Source organism: Papaver somniferum, chromosome 11, assembly GCF_003573695.1.
Source record: "Papaver somniferum cultivar HN1 chromosome 11, ASM357369v1, whole genome shotgun sequence".
In the NCBI taxonomy this organism is placed as follows: Eukaryota; Viridiplantae; Streptophyta; class Magnoliopsida; order Ranunculales; family Papaveraceae; genus Papaver; species Papaver somniferum.
This window is the reverse complement of record NC_039368.1, coordinates 8,059,740-8,084,828: the sequence shown is the minus strand read 5'-3', so window position 1 is coordinate 8,084,828 and position 25,089 is coordinate 8,059,740. Positions and strand designations below refer to the sequence as shown.

General features: G+C 39.0%; 1 protein-coding gene across 1 annotated transcript; it reads left to right on the top strand.

Moving 5' to 3' along the window:
• Nucleotides 1–21,252: 21,252 nt before the first annotated feature.
• LOC113322485 (malate dehydrogenase-like) lies at nt 21,253–23,806 on the top strand. Its single transcript, XM_026570571.1, has 7 exons — nt 21,253–21,443; nt 22,091–22,249; nt 22,336–22,511; nt 22,614–22,891; nt 23,000–23,135; nt 23,234–23,345; nt 23,489–23,806. The coding sequence occupies exons 1-7, from the start codon at nt 21,401–21,403 to the stop codon at nt 23,581–23,583; spliced, it is 999 nt and encodes a 332-aa protein (XP_026426356.1). The 5' UTR covers nt 21,253–21,400; the 3' UTR covers nt 23,584–23,806.
• The last annotated feature ends 1,283 nt before the right edge of the window (nt 23,807–25,089 follow it).

Here is a 25,089-nt window from a genome sequence, read left to right as displayed (position 1 = left end):
TTGCAAGTCCTTTTTCATACTTACAGTCTTGGAAACGATTTGCATCCGACTTCCAAGAACTATGTGATTGATTATTCTATCAAATCATTAAACATGGGTTTAACGGTTCTACCAAAAAAAGTTTCGGTTCTACCTCCATGTGAGTATTGTGCTTAGTTACACTAGTTACCAAAACTCGGTTGACTAGGTACTAGGATCGGTTCCCCACATATTTATGGTGACTACCTGTAATTTGGTGCACATGTCCATAGGATCGGTTTCCTCATCTTCTAAGAACTTGTTGCACATGTTCATAGGATCGGTTCCCCTTTCACTAAAAACTTTTTGTACCTCTTACAAGGATATATTCCCCTCTTACAAATTTGTTGCACCTCTCACTAGGATCGGTTCCCTTTCACTAGATAAAAGTTGCTATTTACAAGACATCGATCATACCATCTTGAGTGATTACTTAAGATCAGGTTTACTAATAAAAGTTACACCAATACATAAGTCAGGCCTTGTCAATAGTTTTACCAAAAACATAAACAAGTTTATGAGCGGTTATACGAAACACACATATTGGTAATTCAAAAAAGATTTGCAATGAATGACAATACCAATAAGCCCAACAATTTCCCTTTCGTTCCACAAACGAGTTTGTGAACTTACTTCCTTTAAACGAATGTAAAACATTGTTTCCTAGGATGAAATCTTCACTCACACCCATACATAATCACAATAGCATTCATACGGTTATGTTGATGTCTTATATAAAAAGTTTAATGGTAAAGCAATAAATCTCATATTGTATTCCTTAATACTATGTCTAGCTAGAGTATCATACACAACTCACCAGTTTCATTTTCAATATGCATGACTTGAAAGATACGTTAGGGAATGAAACAGTTCAATTCAAATATTACTAACTTCAAGAGGAAGGATGATGTGTGTCGTTGTAACTCCATACTTCTTCGCAATCTTCAAGTCTTCATGTAATACTTGTAAGTCTCATATCCTAATACTTTCAAGCTAACATATATGAAGTTGACTCTAGCATATAATCAAGCAACTCTTTTGAATGAGTTTTGATTCACTAAAATATGACAACCAAACTTGACATACCAACGCTTAGTGGGTTCAACTAAACAGTGCTCTAACACGTTATACCTCCAAAATACCCCTAGAACTATTCCATACTACAGCTGAAAGCTAAAGTCATTGCAGCCGGTTAAGATCTGCCTAACAAAATGTTGGCACATGTACTAGACGTACATAGATCCAACAGACGTAGATACTCAGGTTTTATTCGATCAGCATTTAGCACTGCATGAGGACGCTTTTGAAGTTAGTACCAACTACCAAGTACATAAGATAGAATCTGTTGAGTTCTGCTTTAGAATACTTTCGACAGTTTTTTATTAATTTCTTGTCATGTACTCTGCTCAGCCAGCTTTAAATCAAATTACAAACACTCATTTGGAGATTCTCGATCCTTGGGAGGAGAGAGACGCTCGCAAACAGTATTTTTTTTTTCACATTTGAATTTCTTCAAAAATCTTAACATGGAGTAATCGAAACTCTTGGATCCCCTTCGATATAGCAGATTCAAACCAATTGCTCTGATTAATTCCGGTTTTTTCCTTGCCAATGTGGAAATATGCCGGGTATTCTTAATCTAAAAGGGATAGGAAATATAGTTTTGATATAGGAGCTTTTGCAGGGCTAAAGGAGGTAGAAAGGGTATGTATTGTCTTAGAATATTTGCATTTTTCTTCTGCTGAGCTTTATAAGCTTTCCGTTACTCTAACATTCCGTTACATTTTATAATAAAAACAAAACTAACAGAAGGGGATGATCTGGTTACTTTTGGCTTTGCTCAATCTTCAAGACACTCGCATCAGTAACCCCAAAAGTTGAAGAGATTAAACATTTATATGATGAAGAAAGAATGAGAACAGATAGTCAGAAAGGACCGGACTTCAAGGCTAAGTTCCATGGGTGATAATTTAGCAATCCACGTCACTCAGTTAGGACAACCTCTTAAGTCTTATGTGAGTGCTAATCAAGAAGCTAGATTAGCAGTCCATGTCACCTGGGATCACTGTCCAGCGTTGTTTGTTTCACCGTAACCAATGTCAGCCGTCATATCAAATTTTATGATTTTTGTGATCCGTGTGATTTTTGTGATTTGTGTGAGCCCTGAACCATTCAACGTAAATGTCACTTTTTGAGCGCTGAACCATTCAGCGCAACCAATTTCAGCCGTAAGATCAAATCTTGTGATTTTTGTGATCCGTGTGATTTTTGTGATTTGTGTGACTGCTGAACCATTTAGCGTAAAGGTAATTTTTTGAGCGCTGAACCATTCAGCGCTTCAGTTTCGCTGCTAGTTGGTCTGCGAGCACATGCTAGGAGAGAGAACTAGTTTTAACTTTTAAGCAACATTTTTTTTTTGGAATTACAACACTTAACTGCTAATCTAGCAGCTCATTCTATATCGTAGGACTTAGTCCAAGCTTTAAGAGTAACATTACATAATCCGCTGGGTAAAACGGAAACAAAGGTTTAAGTTAAATAGGGAATAATCTCTGCATACTCTCTTCGTCTTCACTAATTTCCTGTTTTGTGTCTGTTCTTTTTACCAATTTTTTTTTTAGAGAAGTTATTATCATCCTTAGCATATTTCTTTTGTTTTTAGTCCTGTCCTTTTCTTATTTACTTTAACTAGATTTTGGAATCATGCGTTATTCTTACAGACAATCTAATAAAAGGATGGGAAACAAAAATGGAAATTTTAACAAACTGCCACACTTGCAAATCCCGATTCAAGAAACTGTCACCGTTTTCAGAATTTATTTAATGCCACAACCGTTAGCACTAACGCCTTGAACCCACATGATTGGTCAAATTTTTTTGACTTTGTCAAGATTACTTACACGTGTCTTATATGGACGGCTCAAGATGTCGTGCACGAGATTATTACACGTAGCACAGGCAAAATGACTACTTTATCCTTCGTGGGATTGAAAACAGTTTGTATCGTTTCATTTTTCTTCTAGTTTTTTCTCTTTCTCTCTGTCCGCTCTGTTCTCTAGTGGAAGAAATTAGGGTTTGAGTCAGTTTTCAGCGGGATTTTGCTTAGGTTTAGTGTCTGAGTAAAGGGTTTTAGTAAAGATCGAGATTCAGAACAAGAAGGGGAAGGACAAGCAGCAGATATGGTATGATTGCAAACCCTAATTTCGTTTTTCTGGGTTGAATTAGGGGTTTTCTCTTAGGTTTTTGTTTCTCTTTCTTGTACTTTTTTTCTCTTGCTCTATGTCCGCTCTGTTCTCTAGTGGAAGAAATTAGGGGTTGGGTCAGTTTTCAGCGGGATTTTGCTTAGGTTTAGTGTCTGAGTAAAGGGTTGGGGAGCTGAAGATGAAGAAGAATAACGGAAAGGACAAGTAGCAGATATGGTACAATTTCAAACCCTAATTTCGTGTGTTTGATGAATTGATGAATTTTATTTTAGGAGTTTTCTGTGTGAAGTGTGGAATTTTTAAAACCCTAATTTCGTGTGTTTGATGAATTGATGAATTTTATTTTAGGGGTTTTCTGTGTGAAGTGTGGAATTTGATGAATTTTATTTTGTTTGTTCATTTGCAGTGATTATACATATTATTCATATAGAGATATCAGTGTGTTTGATGAATTGTATTTTGTTTTTTACAGTGATCATACATATTATCCATATAGAGATATCAGTGTGTTTGTTGTGAATAGTAAACTTAATTTGCTATTCCCTCACATGGATAGAGATAGAATTGACCTTAAGGAATTTGAGCATATGTTGCGTGTTAAGTTGCATCTTGATGAAACAGAAATTACAAATTTATATTGGACCATAGACCCATGTATGCCTGAGTATTTGATTACAAATGAAGACTTGTTTAAGTTTTGGGAGCATGCTGTACCTGATGATAAAGGCTTCATATGTTTACAAATGAGTGTAATGAATTCAGAATTTAGGAATGATAATGACTTCATTAAGGCTGTAATGGAACAACCAGTAGTAACAATTGATGAGAGTCCTAAGAAGGCACCTAAGAGGATTGCTAAGAAGCCAGTTTCAAAGGAAAAGTCAGTAAAGATATCACCTACAAGGATATCACCAAGGTTGCATGCTCAATCAAAGAATGAAAACTCAAATGGAGGAGCATCTAGGAAGTTGTTGTTCATGGATATGTTAAATGAAGTGGAATCTCAGGATTTTTCTTTCCTAAGTCAAGCGATTGTTGTTGGTTCTAGCAGTACACCAGTTGATAACTTTAATCATGATTACTGGGTTGATGAAGTAAACAACACTGCTGCAGGGGATAACACTGATGCAGGGGATAAGACTGATGCAGGGGATAAGGCTGATGCAGGGGACAATAGTGATGATGATGAGGACAATGTGGTGCTAGAGAACACTACTATAGATGAATGTCACCCCATTGAAGACCCAAATGCTCCACCAATCTTTGACAGTGATGAAGAGAATGATATTGATTATGAAGATATTGTCAAGACATACAAAGTTGGAGATGAAAGCAGTGATTCAAGAAGTAGTGAAGAAGACAATGAAGAAGGTATGGACCCTTTAGTGTTTATAATTTTTTGTTTATTTTTTACATGTACTAACACTTTGATGTTGATTGCAGTTTCTAATGATGACAAGAATAATGATAAGGATAATGATGGTCCTGAAGTAAATGATGATAAATATTCCAAACCAAAGCTTGATTACCAGAAGTGGAAAGAAATTTTCAATATGCACAGTGATGAAGAAGAAGAACCATTATTCCTTGTAGAAGAAGAGGTGACTCCTGTTGATCCTACTAATATGGAGGTAAAGTATGCTTTTAATAACAAGAGTGCTTATAAGAAACATCTTAGGGGTTACTGTGTAAAACATAATTATCAGTATACGGTCTATAAGAGTGACAAAACAAGATTAAGAGTGAGATGTAGGTTTAGGGAAGAGTATGGTTGTAACTGGTTTGTAAATGCTAGCATAAAAAGGCATGAGCCTACTTTTATTGTTAGGAAGGTTAATCTAGAACACACTTGTGTTGCGGATCCAAAGAGTTTTAACAGATCCGCGGATCCTGAGTTCGTAAAAGATGTGGTACATGAGAAGTTAAAGCAGACAGCTGGGGCCTTAATTCCAAAGCCTAAACACATTGCAAGAGACTTTTTTTGTAACTCATGACATCAATATACCTTATATTTGTGCATGGAAGGCTAGAAATCTTCTTTTAGAAGATCTGTTTGGTAATTATGAAGACAGCTACAAGGATGTACCCATCTTTTGTGCAATGGTGGCTCATACTAATCCAGGGTCTGTTTCTAAATACACTTATGGGAAAAGAGGTATACATTATGTTAAGTGGTCTGTTGCTAAATACCCATCAATGTTCATTTATTTGTAAGTGGTGCTCAGTTAATTAATGGTTAGTTACTAAATGTGCAGATAAGACATTCATGAGCATGACTATTTCATTTGCTGCACCAATGAGAGGATTTCAGAAAGCTTGCAGGGGAGTCATAGGTTTAGATGCATGCCATCTAACTGGAAAGCGTGGTGGTGTTCTAATGGCTGCAACAACAATTGATGGTCAGAATTCTCTGGTGCCTTTAGGCATTAAGGTGGCTAAGAGTGAAACCAAGGAGAGCTGGAATGGGTTCCTCAAGGATTTGGCTCCAGCAATCAATGCACATCATGCTGGCAGAATTACCTTTATTTCTGATAGGCAAAAAGGGTTGTTGGAATCTGTTCTAAAGGTTTTCCCTGGTGCAAGAGTTAGATATTGCTTCAGGTATTTAAGTTTAGTTATTTTTTTACATTAGTTTACATTATGTGTTTTGGGTTTAGAGTTAGTATAAAATAGGTACTTACTCTTTATTTGCAGGCACTTGTACAATAACTTCAAGAAGTACCACAAGGCACCAACCTTGCACAGCTCATTGTGGAACACATGCAAAGCTTACAAAGTGAGGCATTTTCAGGTTTGTGCCTCTCTTTTTTAAATATCCCTATGTTTTTTGATTCATAGTTAGTAGGTTATATAATAACTCAGGTTACTATAATGTAGGAGCACTTTGACAACATATGCAAAGAAAGTCCGGCTGCTGGTGAATATCTTAGGAAAACCCAACTGGTGGTGATGTTGGTAAAAACCCAACTGGATTCATGCCAAGCACCGAGTATGATGCTGCAAACTGCACCTTCACTAGTAGAGATCATCCTGAAAGTAACACTGCAAGGGGTAAAGCAAAGGTGAACAAATCCAGAGGTACATCTTCATTTGTTGGTGAGTCAACATGACCTAAAAACTTTGGAAGAGCACCAGCAGAACCTAGCACCCATGGATCTACACAAGATGCTCTGAATTTCAGTGAGAACTTTACTGGTATTGGATCTGTTAGTCAACATATTCTTGTCACAAAGGGAAAGCAAAGCAAGGCTAAGAAGAAGTAGAAGTGTGTGTGTGCTTCTTGTTGTGTTAGATCTTTTTTTTTTGCTTTAAACACTGATATCATTGTGTTAGATCTGTTTTTTTTATGTACCAGAATTCAGTTTTATTTTGATGGATAATCTTACTTTATGAATGGAAATGATATTAGTTAAGAACTAATTACATGTTAATAGTCTTTTGAAGTTCCTTACATATGGCATTGAGATTGAAACTTGAATGGATAACCATATTTGCACGTTTTTCTCACGTGTATTCCGACCGTTAGCAAATCTTGCACGTTTTTCTCACGTGCACCGAGTCGCGAGTTAACTCACTACTCTATAGCCGGTTAACTCAATCCTAGTTAACTGATTCAGGGGATTCTTTGTAATTTTGTACGGGTTATTTAATGCCACAGATGCACTAACAGAGACTAACAGCCGTTAACCGTTATCTCAAAAAAAAAACGGGATGAAAAAAGTCAAGAGTATGTCATTTAATAAACTCTGAAAAAAACGGTGGCATTTTCAGAAACTGCATATTGGAAGTGTGGCACTTTATTAAAATTCCTAACAAAAATAACCGTCCAATTGTGAGTCTTGCATCGACAAGAGAATTCACAACTGCACCTTTGGTACCTTTTACCATTAATAACTTTCATGGAAAACATGATGTTACCTTGATAGGTAGAATTTTTTCGACGGAAGTTTTTCATCAAACAAGTATCTTCAGAGCACTAAAAAAAAATTTGGGGAAAAAAGTTTCGTTCAGGGTCAGAAATATATCTGAAAATGTTTTCCAACTAACTTTTACGGACCATGAGATCATGACGGACCTTCTAGTCTTGGATCCTTGGCATATTTTTGGTAATGCATTCCCTCTGGCGGAATGTTATCCGGGTATAAATATTGAGAGGAATGCTTTAAAACATATCATGGTTTGGGTACAATTTCTAAATCTTCAAAGTTTTCATCGAAATGAATCAGTAATGGCTCCAATTGCAAACCATTTAGGCATGGTTTTATCATTAAGGCCATCTAATATGAGTCAAGTTAGTGAGGAACCGGTGATGGAAGAAATCAATTTAAACATTGAAAGACCTCTGAAATTTGCTTTTGAGAGTGGTTGATACATGAAAAATAACACCCCTTAGCGGGTTGGGATGCCCCAAAGAGTAGGACAAAGGAGGAATTAACAAAGAAATAAGAGGTTATATTAAGGAATGACATTAGTAGTAATTAAGAAGGTTTAGGACATGTGGCACGATGTCATAAAAAGAAGGGTTTTTAGAAAAGCCTATATAAGGAAGGACAAGGTACAATGGAAAGGAAACTCTCTCTCTTACTATTATTGATATTGTGAGGTCTTGTGTAATAGCTAGGACGGGTATGACCTAAACTGAAATTTGGGTACTAACATTTGGAGAACACACCCGGAGGCTCATGCCTATCTCACAAATGACAAACATAGGAGGCGCCGATCCGGGCGCTACAGGAGATCAAGTGGCTAATCAACCCACTAACCTCGATCAAGTAACTATAGAGGATGATGACAGCGAGGAGGAAACACCGATCCTAAGCGTCATCAAGCAATCGGAAAATCATGCAGCTCGATCAACAGAACCCGCATCGCTTGCACTACAGAGCATGCAAGAAGAATTGAAACAACGCGCTCGAAGGAGACAAGAATTGGAAAATTGGGTAGCCCAAGCATTCGTATCAGGACAAAGCGCCCTAGAAGAGGCGAGAAAAGAAGAACACGAGGCTAATAGAACAACAATAACGTCACAAGATAAAATCGCAGAATACCTAGAGCAGAACTACTATGTGGTAAAATAAGACAACCATTGCCGCGTAAGCAACCCATATCCCGCACATATCCTAACGTACTCGTACCCCGAAGATTACATCTCTCCAATATTCAAAACATATAAAGGACAAGGGAATGCGCGAGAACATCTCAGCCGATTCTTGTCATCTATGAACGACAGGGCCAATGATGAAAAATTGTTCTTAAAAGAATTCCCAAAGTCACTTACGGGCATGGCATTCTCTTGGTATGATAATTTAAAAGAAGAAAGTGTCGATTCATGGAAGACCTTGTCTACACTCTTTCTTGGAAAATTTTATTCGGCTAAAAGGAAAATCACTGCAATAGATCTAAGCAGGAGCGGACAACGAGTAGGAGAAGACATTGGAAAGTATATCTCGCGGTTCAGACGCTTGATTTTAGACTGTCATGAAGATATCAATGGAGAGACACTTGTGGAGATCTGCGTATGAGGAATGACCCCGGCTTTCAAAGGAAGCTTGATTAATTTCAAGTTCCAAACCTTTGTAGAGCTAGAAGAAGCGGCCGACAGGATCGCCGACTGTATAGAAGACGTACCCAAAGAATCTACCCGGCGTACCATAATCGACGCTGTTTCAAGAACTTCCTACGATGAAAAATCTAGTGCTAGCAGAGAAAATTGGAATCAGCCACAAGGAGATGGCAGGAATCAAGGAAGGGGTGGAAGAGGAAGGCGATACAACAAAGCGCCACCTCCTCTCCTATTCAGTAAAGAACGAATAATCAAACTCTTAAACCAATGGTTTGCTGAAGGCGAGATTCAATTACCTCCGACCACGGTGGACATCAATAAAATCGACAAGAGCTCAACTAATTAATGTCATTATCATCGAAGAATGGGACATCCAACGGAGGAGTGCTTCGCCATTCGAAGCATATTTGAACGAAAACAAATAGCCGGGGAGCTCGAGAGAGCAAAGCAAACGATCGCGCACGATCCATTCCCACGCCATTGCCTCAGAAGAAAAGGAACCCAAGTGCGGGTGTTCGAGCTGTAATCAACTTTATTCTGGTAAAAAAATAAAATAATAACACACGTTCCTATAATTTGCGATTAAACACTCCAAAAGGTCTCAGGTTAGCCAAAGGCGCCCGATCGACTGACAAAAGGTCTCACGTTAGCCAAATGTGCCTGATTGACTGATAAAAGGTCTCAGGATTGCCAAAGGCGCCTGATCGACTGACAAACTTCGCAAAAGGTCTCACGTTAGCCAAAGGTGCCTGATCGACTGACAAAAGGTCTCAGGTTAGCCAAAGGCACCTGATTGACCGACAAAAGGTCTCAGGATAGCCAAAGGCGCCTGATGGACTGACAAACTTTACAAAAGGACCCGGCATGCCAAGGGCGCCTGGTTGACTGAAAAAAGATCTCAGGTTAGCCAAAGGCGCCTGATTGAATGACGAAAGGTCTCAGGTTAGCCAAAGGTGCCTGATCGACTGACAAAAGGTCTCAGGTTAGCCGAAGGCGCCTGATTGGATGACAAAAGGTCTCAGAATAGCCAAAGGCGCCTGATCGACTGACAAAAGGTCTCAGGTTAGCCAAAGGCGCCCGATTGACTGACGAAAAGTCTCAGGATAGCCGAAGGCGCCTGATCGACTGACACGCTTCACAAAAGGTCTCAGGTTAGCCAAAGGCGCCTGATCGACCGACAAAAGGTCTCAGGTTAACAAAAGGCGCTTGATTGACTGACAAAAGGTCTCAGAATAACCAAATGCGCCTGATCGACTGACAAACTTTACAAAAGGCCCCAACATGCCAAGGACACTCGGTCGACTGACAAAAGGTCTCAGACTAGCCAAAGGCGCCCGATTGACTGACAAATTTTACCAAAGGTCCTGGGATGGAAAAGTCGCCTGGTCGAGAAATTTCAGCAACAAGAATAAGGGGAGAGTAGGCGTGTTTTATCAACACCCACCCTTCCCATAACACCATGGATAAAAAGAAAAAGGGAGGAGGAAGCGCGTTTAATCAACGCCCACCCCACCCACAACCTCTTGGATAAAAAAGGAAAGGGGGGGGGGGGAGTAGGCGCGTTTAGTCAACTCCCGCCCCGCCCACAACCCCGTGGATAAAAAAAGAAAAAGGGGGGAGTAGGCGCGTTTAATCAACGTCTATCATACCACCTCCGCAAAACAAAAAGAGGGGGGAAAGGGGGAAGGAGTAGGCGCATTCAGCGAACGTCCACTCCACCCAGCAACCCATCACCACAGACACAACAGTCAACAAAATACCAACATCGAAAGAAATTAATACAAATACAAATGAAATATTCCATAATAAAATACTAGCGGAAGAAATCAATCCAAACACCAACATCCAACAATAAAACATCAAGTTTAAACAGAAACAAAAGAACAAGTAATACAAAAGCGCCGCAAGCAAATCAAAGCTTTTCCAACTCCTGTCGCTTCCCCTCAAGCTCAGCGCGGACCTTAGCCTCAGCAGTTTCGGCTCGCAGTACCTCGTCATATGGCCGAGCCAACATCGATAAGTAGCTGGTTCAACACCATCTTCTTACTGGAGGTCGTCTCAGAGCACTTCTTCAGCCTTTCCTCCAACCGAGAGATCTGGATAGTAAGACGACCACGAGGATCATTGCAGCTTTTCACTTTCACTAAAGGCTCCTTCAGCCATGCAGTAGGAAACTTGACATTGAGTGCAGATTGCACAGAAGCTTCCCAGCTGCGCATCCTTGCCTCATCAACAGGATCATTCCCTATGTGCGCGAGGTGGTTTGCGATTTCCAGAAGATTCAGCGTCATGTAGCAGAGGATAGGGACCCCAATAAACCCACCGTTTCCATATGGTCGCCACCACGATCGACAATGTCCCTATAGTTAGCAGCATAAATGGTAGGAACCCAAAAGCCATGGACAAGGTTATGAGTAGAAGGGTCCACACCAGCTTCGACAACGCTCACCACTAAAGGAAAACAAAACTGCGGGTCCTCAGGGCCCCCCGTCACAACATGGGTGTTTGATGTGATAGTAGGAGCATTAGTTGGTTCCTCTGGAGGAACAGATGAACCGCCCCGTCCACTTTGGCACGCTTAACAGATCTATCACTACCAGGAATGACGCGCCTAGTACCGTCCATATCGGGCTTCGCAGTTTCCTTCCGCTTCTTACCCATATCCTAGTATCGATGGCGGTACGTCAAACCAGAAATAAGATGAGCAAAATAAAAAAAAAGAGGGGGGTGGGGTAAAACCAACCTCGGGAATTGACGAACCTAGCGGAGTATCAGCAACTTTGGAATGAGACACAGAGGAACTAGAGGAAGACTCAGAGTCACTGGTGGAACCTGATAAGTGAGAAATGAGCACCATAGCGAAAGGCCAATTTAGATTTATAAAAGGAGGAGAAGAGAGAGGAATGATAAAAAGAAATAAACGTATTAAATAAGAAACTACCTGCAGGCTCATTAACGTTTAACGCCACGTGGGATGAGGACCCACCAAAATTTGACCGGTTAGACCCATAAGGACTCATCGGTTGCAGAACGTCACTGGGAGATACTGGAAACTCACCCCTGCCACGGACGGTTTCAGCCCTAAGAGGGTAAATTGACGACACACGAAGACGTGGTGACACCTAGCCGGCTCCCGAAGGAAGGTTAATCCCCAAGTTCTTCAGCTGGTCTACAAATGAAGGAGTCGGACTTCCGCCCGTATCCTAGGAGGTTGTGATGCACTCCTCCGATGGCTTTGACGAGGCTGAAAAGATGCAGTATTAGTAGAGTAACAAGGACGCGGAGCAGAAGACTAATTCGCCTCCCGCCTAGCCTTTTTCTTCAAACTACGCTCTGTCCAATCGCACTCGGGCATGTTCAGGTACTCCTCCATCACATAATAAGGGACCCTCCACCCTAGGCGATTGGAAGGAAGGGCTCCCTGGGGAAAATTATTTCCGCCATCCAACACAACCAAGATCAAGCCGAAGAACATAACAACGAGCAATAGAAAAGAGGGAAGGAAAAAGGAAATAATGAGTACCTGGGGCACTGAAGGACTAGCGGACGTCCTCACATTCAGCCGAGGGGGCGTTCGTTCGGAGAACGATCCCTTCTTTGGTTTCATGGGTTCATAATCGTCAGGAGGGGCCCAATAGGTCACCACGGGGTCCGAGCGACCTTTGTTGGCGGGGACCAAGCGATGTTCAGCAGCCACAACATCGTCGAGTTTGATCCTTCCAAAAGCATGGAGCTCCCGAAGGTCTTGAACGGTCAGTTCACGAGGGGGAGACGATTCACGCAAAAGGAAGTTTAGAGCCTGGCGCTTTAAAAGATCATTGTACTCATGGGCCCTCTCAGTAACTGTTGAAGGCCGCGCGAAGATGGATTGCTTAAACGAAAAATTGATCCCTCGATCAGACAAGCGAGTCGGCCCTTTGAAAACGTAGCGATTGAGACTAGCGATAATATCCTTGGTGTTAGAACTATCCGGAGGAGGGAATCTGTGAGGGACTCCTTGATCGAACCATACCTGTCGAGCCGCGTGATCAAGATTATACGCCACAACATTAAACTTACCAGCATAGAAACCAGGAAGGTAACCAGGTAACACAACCATCACCGAATCGAAATCAGCTTCGGAGAAGGGTCTTGAGGAATCCAATTCGGTGTCAAAAGGAGCAAGAAAATCATAATGCGCTGGACCCGAATGACCGTCCTGATAAGGGAATGCCTCAAAGTCCTTGGCCACATCCAAGTGCTTTCCCAAGTCGCCCTTTGGCACCTTCCCCTTCAAATGCCACAGAGCCATCCGCGGATATCCATACGCAACCGGACCTTCTTAATCAAACCGTCATCTTTCCTAACGTCTTCTTCACGATGGACGACAAGATCATTTGGTTTTAGTGCACACGGGGGAACGTGTTCCCAATACCAGGCCTGCACGAAGGAAGCAGGGGTATAGGTCTCAATCTTATGAGACGAACCCACAGTCTGGAGATCTCGACAAAACAAATCAAGGTGGCGATACAAACCGCCCAAGAACATTGGGGCAAGCGGAAAGGAAACCCCGCGGGATAGCAACACCGCCATCGGCACAAGCTCGCCTTTAATAGTATCCTGGGGACTGTACTCAAACACGTCATGACACAGCCAAAACAAGATTAAGGCAGCTAACTCCTCGCGAGGATTCTTCTCCTTACGATTACAAGGGAACACTTTCTTATCAACAACTTGAGGAGCCCAATACTTCAGCCAGAGGGAAAAAAAAGCACGAAGATTAACTTTGACAACCCATTCGGAGTCGTCTTATGACGGATTGGACGAACCATGAATCGCCTCATACGCACGGAAAGAACTAGACAACAAGCAATCACCAGACGAGCTTTCAGGAGGCACCTTTTTATCCTCTACCCACTTTGTTTTCTCCTTCTTGGCGGACGATGACGTCCCCTTTGCATGAACAACCTCCTCGCCTTTAACTTGCTCTGGGGGCGCTTGGGTCTTCCGCACCAGTTCACGACGAGAATCGTCCTTTCATTTAAGCAGATAAGTACACAACCTCTTGTCTTCGTCATTTCGCGCTCCAAAGACAGCCGCCTCCTCATATGAGTGACTACCATGAATCGGCAACCCTGTATGGGCGACTACGTCCTCCAAGACAATAGTAGCTTCTCCCCGCGCTATGAAGAGAGTATGAACGGGAGTCCAATGAAATAAGAGCCGCGTTATGTCGCGGAAACATCTATTCACCTCCCTCTTGAGAGACGAGTGTATAACCTCCTCAATGCTAACCTTCTGAAGCGTAGCAACATGATCATGGTTAGAACGAACACGAGCTGCCCAATGTGGTCATACTGGATGAGTCTTGGACTTGGAACGAATATCAATAGAGGGAAGGTTATAATCGCCACGATGAAAGGCCATCCTAGGAACGGTTTTAAATGTAAATGCATCCATGCTCTCCGATTCAGGTCGCATAAGCTATCCAGGAGCAACAGAGAAAGGAAGCACAAGAGGATTTAAGAGACGAGAAACTAAAACATCTTCTAGAGGGAAAGCGCGTTCACCTCCGCGGAATTCCCTTAACCTTAGGGCGCGCTTTAAAGCGGGACCACTCGTAAACTCGGCGAGTGTGTACAACCTGCCATCCGCTGGGACAAGCAAAATGATCTCTTCCTGACCGGGATTCTCCGCCTCATCAGAACCGGCGCTATTAAGTTGTTCGGACTCGCTACTTTCATTAGACGACAAGTTGCTAGAGGAACTAATGGACATGGCGAGTGCTCGAGCGTGTTCAGAGCAGGGTAAGAAAGAATAATGTTGAAAAGGGAAGAAGTTGACAGTCATATATATAAGAAGGTCTCAAGGCCGAACGTGGCAGTTATGAGTAAGAATGACAACCGTCAGAAACTGAAAGAAAGAAGGGTTTTGCACGATGAGAAGTCGAAACGTCGCCCACCATCACGGGTCTGATGAGATAACAAAGCTCGTTGTGGACACAGGGAGGCGCCCCAAAAGATATTTTGACTATTAAATCATCCATTAATTAATCCAATAGTCAGGGGACTAATGTTGATACATGAAAAATAACACCCCTTAGCGGGTTGGGAATTCCCCAAAGAATAGGATAAAAGAGGAATTAACAAAGAAAGAAGAGGTTATATTAAGGAATGGCATTAGTGGTAATTAAGAAGGTTTAGGACATGTGGCATGATGTCATAAAAAGAGGGAGTTTTAGAAAAGCCTATATAAGAAAGGACAAGGTACAATGGAAAGACAACTCTCTCTCTTACTATTATTGGTATTGTGAGGTCATGTGTAATAGCTAAGACGGGTAGGACCTAAACCGAAATTTGGGTACTAACAAGAGTAAAAGTGGGTTTTAATCAGGAATCAACGATTTACTTGTACTACCTAAGTATTTCATTTAGGATATGCAATAACTGTTTTAGGATGGGTCATTTGGTAGATACATGTGTACTTTTGAACAATAGATCCTTGAAAGGAATTTATGATGATAATGAAAAATCCGAACTGGATGAGCCAGAGTCTCAGGGCTGGGAGACAGAGTTTAAGGTGCTGTTTGGCAACCAAATAGATGAGCATGTGACATTTGATGCTGGGATGGCAGCCCAGTAAATATATCTCTTGTATTGTACTTAATAGGGATGATATTTTTGTTGATGCTATGTCTTCAGGAAACTCTCTAACCGTTTCTTCTCAAAGTATTGAGAGTGTTGATATTGTACCTGATTCACAGGAAATTTCAGCCCCTACGAAAAAGACCCTTTTCTGATATCTTTCCTTTTAGGGAAAATTTCCCCCTAGAATCTGGTTTGTTACAAGTAGTGGTGAATCAAAGATTATCCAATTTTGGGGAGAGACCAGAGTTTAATTTTGAAACTGCTGATGCTCATTACTCATTCTCTAAGGATCTTCATGAGTCGGAAGAGGAATTTTTCACCCCGTACAGGGAATTAGAAGCAAATAGTGCAGCTTTTAGGATGTCTCTTAATTCACCTGATCAAACTAATAGTTCTTTAGGATCTAACTCAGAAGAAATAACAAATGGAAACTCAAGATAGTATCATGGTAGATCAATTTGGTTCATTTATGGGGTCTGAAATTGTGGAGAAATTGGATGTGATGCTAACACCAGAGACTTTTGGTTTGAATCAAAAGACTGACATGGCTGTGGATCTAAAAGGTGATGCTGAATAAAAAATGAATGGGATCCAGGTAAAACCCTAATTTGGTATTATAAATTCCTTTAGCCTGTCTATTTTATTTGATTTCTGAAGTTAATTTTGCCATAGGAAAACTTTGGTTTCTACAAACTTAGAACAAGAATAGTTTAATTAGCTAAAAAAGTTTTATCTGAATTTGTCTAGTTTTTGTTATCTGTGAATCTGTCTACTTTCAAACATGAAAATACTAGCTTGGAATGTCCAAGGATGTAGCTCAAAAAAAAAAAAGCATTTTGATTTTATGTTACATTCTGAAAATCCAAATATGGTTTTCTTATCTAAAACTAAGAAGAAAAGATCAGTAGTGAGAAATTTTCTTTCTTACTTCCCCAATGTTTTCATAATAGACCCAGTGGGTATAACAGAAGGGATGGCTATGGCATGGGTAGATGGTTTTAATTTTGAAGTAGTACACTCTAGCTCCAATACGATCAATGTTCTAGTTAAAACCAACTTCTCTGAAAAAGAATGGTTGTTAACATGATTCTATGGATCACCCTGTAAACCATCCAAATTAGATTCTTGGAAATTTTTAGAAGATACAGCAATAAGAGTAAATTATAGCAAAATAGCTTGGATGGTAATAGGGGACTAGAACCAAATCCTGAGTAAAGAGGATAAAAAAGGAGGAGCACCCTTTGTTGAAAGTGAGGTCGAACCTTTCAAAAGGCTTCTTGTTAGATCTGCTCTTGAGGATTTTGGATACTAGGGGGCTCATTACACATGGAACAATCATAGAGAATGTATTGAAAATATTCAGGAAAGATTTGATAAGGCCTTTGTAAACATGGAGTGGCAAAACCAATTCAAGGAATCATCTTTTAAAGTTCTAGTTCTTGTAGGTTCTGATCACTGTCCTTTATTGGTTAACATGGAGGGACAAGGGAAAAACAACTCTTCTAACTCTTTTAAATTCTTTGATACTTGGTTAAAAGATCAATCATGCTTAGATCTTATAAACTTGTATTGGATTAAAGATTGTCCTAACGAAACTGATGCTTTGATTTTTAATCTTCAAAATTCGGGAAACGAACTTTTTTTTGGAGGAAAAATGTTTTTGGATTATCTACAAAGAAAATTAGGATATTGTTGGCTGAAATAGAAAATTTAAACAAAAATAAAGGTAATCCTAACTCTCAAAATATTATAAACTCTAAAATGATATGTTTGGAAAAACTCTATGATACGGAAGAAAAAATTGCTATGAAATTATCAAGGGATAATATAGTTAACTTAGGAGAAAGAAACACTAGGTATTTCCATTTGAAAACTTTGAAAAAAAGAAAAAGAAACAAAATTGAATGTCTTATTAACTATGATGCTAAAGAGTTAAAAAATAAGAAGGAAATTGCTCTAGAACTTCAAAACTATTTTGAAATATTTTTTAGGCAATGCCAATTGACCTGAATGAGGACATTTTTTCACATCTTTCAGTAGGAGTAACAGATGAAGATAACAAAACAGTAATGGAGGTTCCCTCTCATGAGGAAATTCGGGAGGTGGTCAGAAATATGAGACCAGACGACTTCCCGGTTTCTTTATTTAGACATAACTGGTTGTTAGTGGGAGATCAGTTAGTGGGGCTAATTAAAGAATTTTGGGAAACAAAAAAGTTAAATCCGGAGTTAAACAAAACCTTTCTTTTCCTAAGTCCTAAATGAAAAGATCCAAAATATGCTTCTGAATTTAGGCCATTTGGCCTTTGTAACACACCCTACAAGGTGATATATAAACTGCTAGCTAATAGAATGAAACGTCTGCTGGATAAGCTAATTTCTCCTTATCAGTCGGAATTTATATCTAACAGACAGGTATCTGATGACGTTATCGTATCTCATGAAATAATTTACGTTATGAATCATAGGAAAACCAAGGAAAAAGGCTTAGGGGTAAAAATTGACATGTCGAACGCATTCTAAACAGTCAGCTGGGATTTTTTAATAAAAGCATTGGGTAAATATTTGCAAGGAATGGTGTGCTTTAATTGAACAATGTATATCCACGACATCAATTGCATTCCTTTTAAATGGTTCAGCTGGAGAATTTTTTAAACCTTCTAGAGGACTTAGACAAGGGGATCCTTTGTCCCCCTATCTTTTCCTCATTTGTATGGAGGTGTTCTCAGGATTTTTAATTTCAAAAGAAAATACCAAGGAAATTCAGGAGTTAAAATAAATGTGAATAATACACCGATTTCTCATCTGTTCTGTGCAGATGACTGCCTGATTTTTACAAAGGTAAATCTGCAATGCTGTAAAAACTTATTAAATGATCTTCATGAATTTTGCTTGGTGTCGGGTCAAATGGTGAACTTTGAAAAATCATGCATTTTCTTTAGTAAAAAAGATACATCATAAACCGAAAAAGATGATGTCAAAACTCTTAAAAATTAATAAGATAGATATCAAATATTCTTACTTAGAAGTACCACTTTTCATTGATAAATCCAAACTGAAAACTTTTGATTTCATTGTAACCAGAATGGAAGAAAGGATAAAAGGTTGGAAAAGTAAGATTCTTAGCCAACCTAGAAAATTGATCCTTAATAAATCAGTCCTTTCCAGTATGCCAATCTACCAAATGGGTTGCTTTAAATTACTCAAAAAAATTACATCTAAGATAAATTCAATTTAAAAAAATATTTTGGTGGGGAAAAGAATCTAATGCTATAGGCTACTATATAAAATCTTGGAAATTCTTTTGTAAACCCATCTCTATGGGAGGCTTAGAGTTTAGGGATGCAGAAAAGATGAATCAGGCACTGCTGGCTGAGATTGCATGGAGAATTATCTCAAAACCAAATTCTTGGTGGGTCAAAATGTTTAAGAAAAAAATATTTCAAAAAAAATAAATCGTTTTTAACTATCAAACTTCAAGATATTCTTATATGTGGAATTGGATTATGCAGGGAGCTACCTTAATCCATAGTTATACCTGTTGGGAGGTAGGAGATGGGCAGTCCATAAATTTGTGGACTGACCAATGGATACCTGATTTAGAAATTTCTTTAGATCAAATTTGTTCTGAAAGAAACAATCAGTTAACACTTGTATCATATTTGATTAACCTTGATACTAATAGGTGGAACAAAGAATTAGTCACTGCTTCTTTCCCTCATATAATTGCTCAATCTATTATGAATATTAAACTATTTACAGGAAAAGAATGGTAACTTAGAACATGACAAACCTAGATGGAAACTTACTACGAATGGCATTTTCATAGTAAGATCTTTGTATGACAAACTTTGTGGTAAACAAGCTATAAAAATTGAGAGAGAAACTTTTTGGAAAGCTAAACTGCCCTAAAGAGTTAAACTCTTCTTACGAAAATGTATGAATGATGCTTTGCCTGTGACAGAAATTGTTAGCAGACATATGTCTGATGTAGATAATAAGTGTATCTTTTGCACGGTAAATATAGAATCTGTGCAACATCTGCTTTTCGATTGTTGGTTTGCTAAATCCACCTGGATGCAACCTCCTTTTGTTGATGGAGGTAGGTATGATACTGTAAGGAATTCTTTCACTGATCATTATAAATGGTGGCAGTTGCAGGGAGACAGTATAACTGAAATAAATGCCACTAAGTGTTGGTTTATCTGGAAAGAGAGGTGCAATAGAATTTTTGAAGAGCAAAATGCCTCCTCCCTACAAAACTCAATTATAATTCAGAGACATTTAAATTTTTGGAATTACAATGGAATTTAAACCTAAATGCACCTTAGATTTAAATGGAATTACAATGGAATTTAAATTTTTGGAACTTATCTAATCCACCTGTTGGCTCTGTAACAAGGAATTTAAACCTAAATGCCCCTTAGATTTCTCCTGAACCTAATTGTTTAAAGCTTAACTATGATGCCTCTGGGATCTCTGATAAAGTTTATTCTGGTTATGGGCTAATAATAAGAGATGATACAGGTAATGAAAGAGCAGCAAAGGAAGGAATCTTCATTGCGTCAAGTGCAGAAAAGGCAGAAGCTCTAGCTCTTTTGCATGGAGCTAAATGGGCCAGAGATGAAGGCTTATCGCATATCTGGATGGAGGGTGACTGCGAAAGGATAGTGGGTTTCATGAAAGGAAAACTAACTTTGATGGACTGGAGGAATCATATGGTAGTCAAAGAAGCAATACAAATCTGCTCAGATTGTAACAATTTTTTGGGTTTTAAATTTGTCCATAGATCTGGCAACTCTGTAGCAGATAAGTTAATGGCAGAAGCACGAAAAGCTACCATTTTTAACACTTGGAAGGGAGATTTTCCAGCTTTCTTAAATACGTGCATTAGTATAAATAAACTAGGTACTCAGGTCGAAGGCAGTGCCACTGCCAACAGATTGTTGTCTCAATCTCAGAACTGGACATGTCCTATTCTGATAACATGACAACAATCCCCTTGCTTTGTAATTGTTCTTTTATCATAATGTCGATATGTTATTGCCCAACTCACAAATAAGAGAGTGACAAAACAAGTGATCATCTCTCAACAACTTTGTATCATGAGGGCCGTGGGCATTGACTAAAGTCAAGATATCAACATCTCATATCAACACAATTTATGCTTTTGTGAATTGAAGAGCCGAGTAATCCAATTGTACCAACCACTTAGTAGATCTGTTCAAGCTTCTGTAAGAGCTGTGTCTGAATTACTGGAGTTGTTTCGCACGCTTCTGTCACCACCGTCGTCCTCACCAATGAAAACTCAAGCACCGGCTTCATCCACCAATACAGTTCCAAGCTCCTCGACAAACTCTCTGCATCAACCAATTTTACACAACTCTGAAAAGCTGCATCGTAAACATCAAACCCCATGCAATACCCCTCCTGCAGATTTTTCTTCTGATTCCCCAATGAAGGAATTAAAAGAGATTTGATGGTACTGCCTTCAACCTGGGGTTGAAATTCGGTGGTCAAGAGATTTGAGACTTGTAGATGCATGATTCTATAGTGAACTAATACGACTGGATGATGATTTTCTTATCCACAAATCTTGTAATCCTTCGCAATAATTTTTAAGAAATTGAGAAGTTAAATGACCCCTGAAGAGTCGAGGAGACATTTTTTAAAGGCATTAGATTGACCGCAATAGAAGAAAAGGGTAATACTTCATAGGTGCCATGAATACATCTTAGCAACCTTTCGATCACTCTCACGGTTATCTCACCCAAATCAGTGGTACAAAGCTATAAATATCTGCAAATCTATTTTCTAAAATATCTGAAATTTGTGGTTAAATTTTTACTCCAGGCCTCACTCTTCTATATAAGACTACTGCTAGCTAAACCATCTTCTCTTATACTATCGATCTATTCGAAATACATTTTGTTTCTCTAATTCCACTATAAGGGTTGTTAATCTATAATTAATTAAATCTAACCTTGCTCAATGGCCAAAGATCCAGTTCATGTTCTTGTTACTGGTGCTGCAGGTTTGTTTAATAACGATCTCTTAATACTGAATGTTTTATTGTCACAAGCGTTCATATTCAGCACTAAGAGTTTCTTGTTATGCAAATGGTGCATGATTTTGAATTTAGTTGTCTGCACGTAGTCAAATTTAGTTGTCTACACGTAGTCAATTAGGTACGTAACCATGGATTTTATGGCATAATGATTCAGTGGACATGTTGTTTCCTTCATATTTTAGTATGTTGGCTTCTATATATGTGTGTCTGTTTTTACCTCTGCAAGAGGTTTTTGCCAATTGCAATTGTTATTTGTTCTTTTTCCCTTTAGTGGGTTTTTGGCGAAGATCTGTATTCCGCCACCACTTTAGGTTATCTTAAGTATTGTTTTTTCACATCAATAAGTTGCATCATTAAATGTGATAAGACGGAAGCACTTATCTTAAGGAAATATGTCTTACAAAGTTCTACCCGGTACTCTCTGCAAGTTTTTTATGAAGTCGAGTTGAAGCCTAGAGTATAAGATGGATTTGTGCATTTCTGTTTTCCTAATGTCAGATTTGTTTTCCTATGTCAAGAGTATTTCATATAGGTGCTTGTTTTTCAGTTGGGTATGATAAAAGGATAGACTGACTGAACCCTCTATTCTTCTTTTGTGGCCAAATTTGCAGGACAAATTGGGTATGCTCTCGTACCAATGATTGCTAGGGGAGTGATGTTGGGTGCTGATCAGCCTGTTATCTTGCATATGCTTGACATTCCACTCGCAGCAGAGGCTTTGAATGGAGTTAAAATGGAGCTGGTTGATGCTGCTTTTCCTCTTCTTAAAGGCAGATACTCAATTTTCTTTCCTTTTTGTTCACAGTGCTTGTTTGCGTTGAGATAAGCAATAACCAAAATATTTTGCTTCGACCAGGAGTTGTTGCTACAACTGATGTCGTAGAGGCATGCCTGGGGGTCAACATTGCAGTAATGGTTGGTGGATTCCCAAGGAAAGAAGGAATGGAGAGAAAAGATGTGATGTCCAAAAATGTTTCTATCTACAAGTCCCAAGCATCTGCCCTAGAATCCCATGCAGCTGCTAACTGCAAGGTTAAATTTTTTTTTTTCAAAATAAAGAGTAGAAAGATATAGTCAGATTAGTGCACTTACGACTTTTTGCTTAATCTACATTTTTGCTTATTGTTTATGCAGGTCCTAGTTGTTGCAAACCCTGCAAACACCAATGCGCTGATCCTTAAGGAGTTTGCTCCATCCATCCCCGAGAAAAACATCAGTTGCCTTACCCGTTTAGATCACAACAGGGCTCTTGGTCAAGTCTCAGAGAGACTGAGTGTCCAAGTCAGTGATGTTAAGAATGTTATCATTTGGGGAAACCACTCTTCAACTCAGTATCCTGATGTTACCCATGCAACTGTCAAAACATCAGTTGGAAAAAAGGCTGTGAAGGAGCTTGTTGCTGATGATGCATGGTATGCCAGACATTTGATTAGACCTTTTTCTTTTTTGACCAAACTTACTTCTGCAGTTTTCTGAGCCACTTTAGCTGAATACATATAAATGTTTTGTATGCTTTTAAGGTTGAATGGAGAATTTATCAGCACCGTTCAACAACGAGGCGCTGCAATTATCAAAGCAAGAAAGTTCTCAAGTGCCTTATCTGCTGCAAGTTCTGCTTGTGATCACATTCGTGATTGGGTTGTTGGAACTCCAGAGGTAACTATTATTTTATAGACCCATGCATTTTTTCATAATATCAGAACTGTAAATGTTAACTTTCCTCATACTGTTTTTCTCCATGGTGAATTTTAAAGGGCACTTGGGTTTCAATGGGAGTGTACTCTGACGGATCATACGATGTACCTGCTGGGCTCATCTATTCCTTCCCCGTGACTTGCAAAAATGGAGAATGGTCAATTGTACAAGGTATGCGCTCATATTACATGAATTCTTATCAGTTGTTTATAACCCACAAATATAATGCATAAAGGAAAAAGAAGATTGAATCTAAATCTGAGTTGGAACTGCTGAACCATCATTTTTCTTGGAATGTTGTTACTCGGTAACAGGACTTTCAATCGATGAGTTTTCAAGGAGCAAATTGGACAAAACAGCTGAGGAGCTCAGTGAAGAAAAGGCTTTGGCGTACTCATGCCTCGTTTAAATGCTCTCTGTTTCCTTCAAGTCATGTCTGAAAGTTGATTAACCCCATCATTTATACTGTGGGAGAACGCGGAGAAGTAGTTCCGAGGTGAACAATTATGTATGATTTAGATCTGTTGCTTCCTACTACTGTTTGAATGTTTCCTGGATTTTTTTTTTGTTAATATGCACCACTCAAAATTTCCTCTTGAGCCAATTCATTTTATTGAAAATTGCTTTAGGAATTCTAAAAGTGCACATGTGATAATATCCTAGTGGTTCTAACAGTTTTACCTTCCATCCTTTGAGCTTATTATGAAAGTTGTCTAGGATCGATCCTCATAATAGGAGAGGGGTACCAAGGTATTTGTCTGTTTTGTTGGCCATGCTTTTCACAATGAAGGATCTGCTAGGCCTAGGAATCATCAGAAAGATTAGAGCTGAAACAAGAATTAGATTCGTCAAAATTCATCATTTGACCTGAGAGGTGAGAGCAAATACAAGTGCCAAAAACCCAAAACCACTCAGTGGGCTTAAATTTTTGGAATCTATGCTCGTGTTTATGGGACAAAGTTCGACCCGTTTAAGCCAGGGGAGTATAATTTTATGGGCATCAACTTAAAAGAACGATTTTTTGGGCACACCTCACTTTTACGGGGGGAACCATGATTACTTCGGCCTCCTTTTCTAAAGTTAGGAAATGATCAACTTATCCTTACCCTTATCTAAATTAGGATTACCATAATAACATATCCCTCCTAAACCTAATAGCCTAACTGGGCAGACCGAACGAAGGATTCGAAGGCCCGTAGGGAAGGAGTCCTTTTTATGGATATTTTTTTATAAATTGAAACCTAACATAAATGTTCAATTTCATAAAAAGATTGGAAATAATTTGATAGTAGTCTTTGGGATTTAAAATGCCTCAAATATCCCTCCCTTTTAGTCCAATTACTATAACTCTTTGTGTATCCTATTTTTAGGGGTATAATTGACAAACAAACTTAAATATAACATATCTAAAAATCCTTGCCTTGAAATTTTATAAATTTTATCTCGTTAGAAAAGTATTAAACTAATCTACGCAATGAGTACAGACAAAAATATCAGGTTTAGAGTTTTTATAAAAAATTCGGTGGTGTTTATTCTTTTAAAATTTAATAGGGGTGTATTGAATTAGGATTTATATGGATATTTAAAAATCCTAAAAACTCATAGGTATTCAATTAGGATATGCAAGGAATCATTAAATATCTACGGTATTCAATTAGAATTGTTTTAGATTCCACAAATATCCTAGGTATTCAATTTATTTAAGATTTCTTAGGATAGTTAAAGGACAAGATATATATGGATTCTTATGGATATTTATAGGCAAAATATGTATTTTATTATCTCATATCAATCTTAACCCAAACTACAAGAGTTTCATGGATTCTTATGGACAACTTTTTTTTTTATCACAAAATGCGATGTTTTTCCACCACCACCACATACCACCAACAAACACCAGCACAACCACCACCAT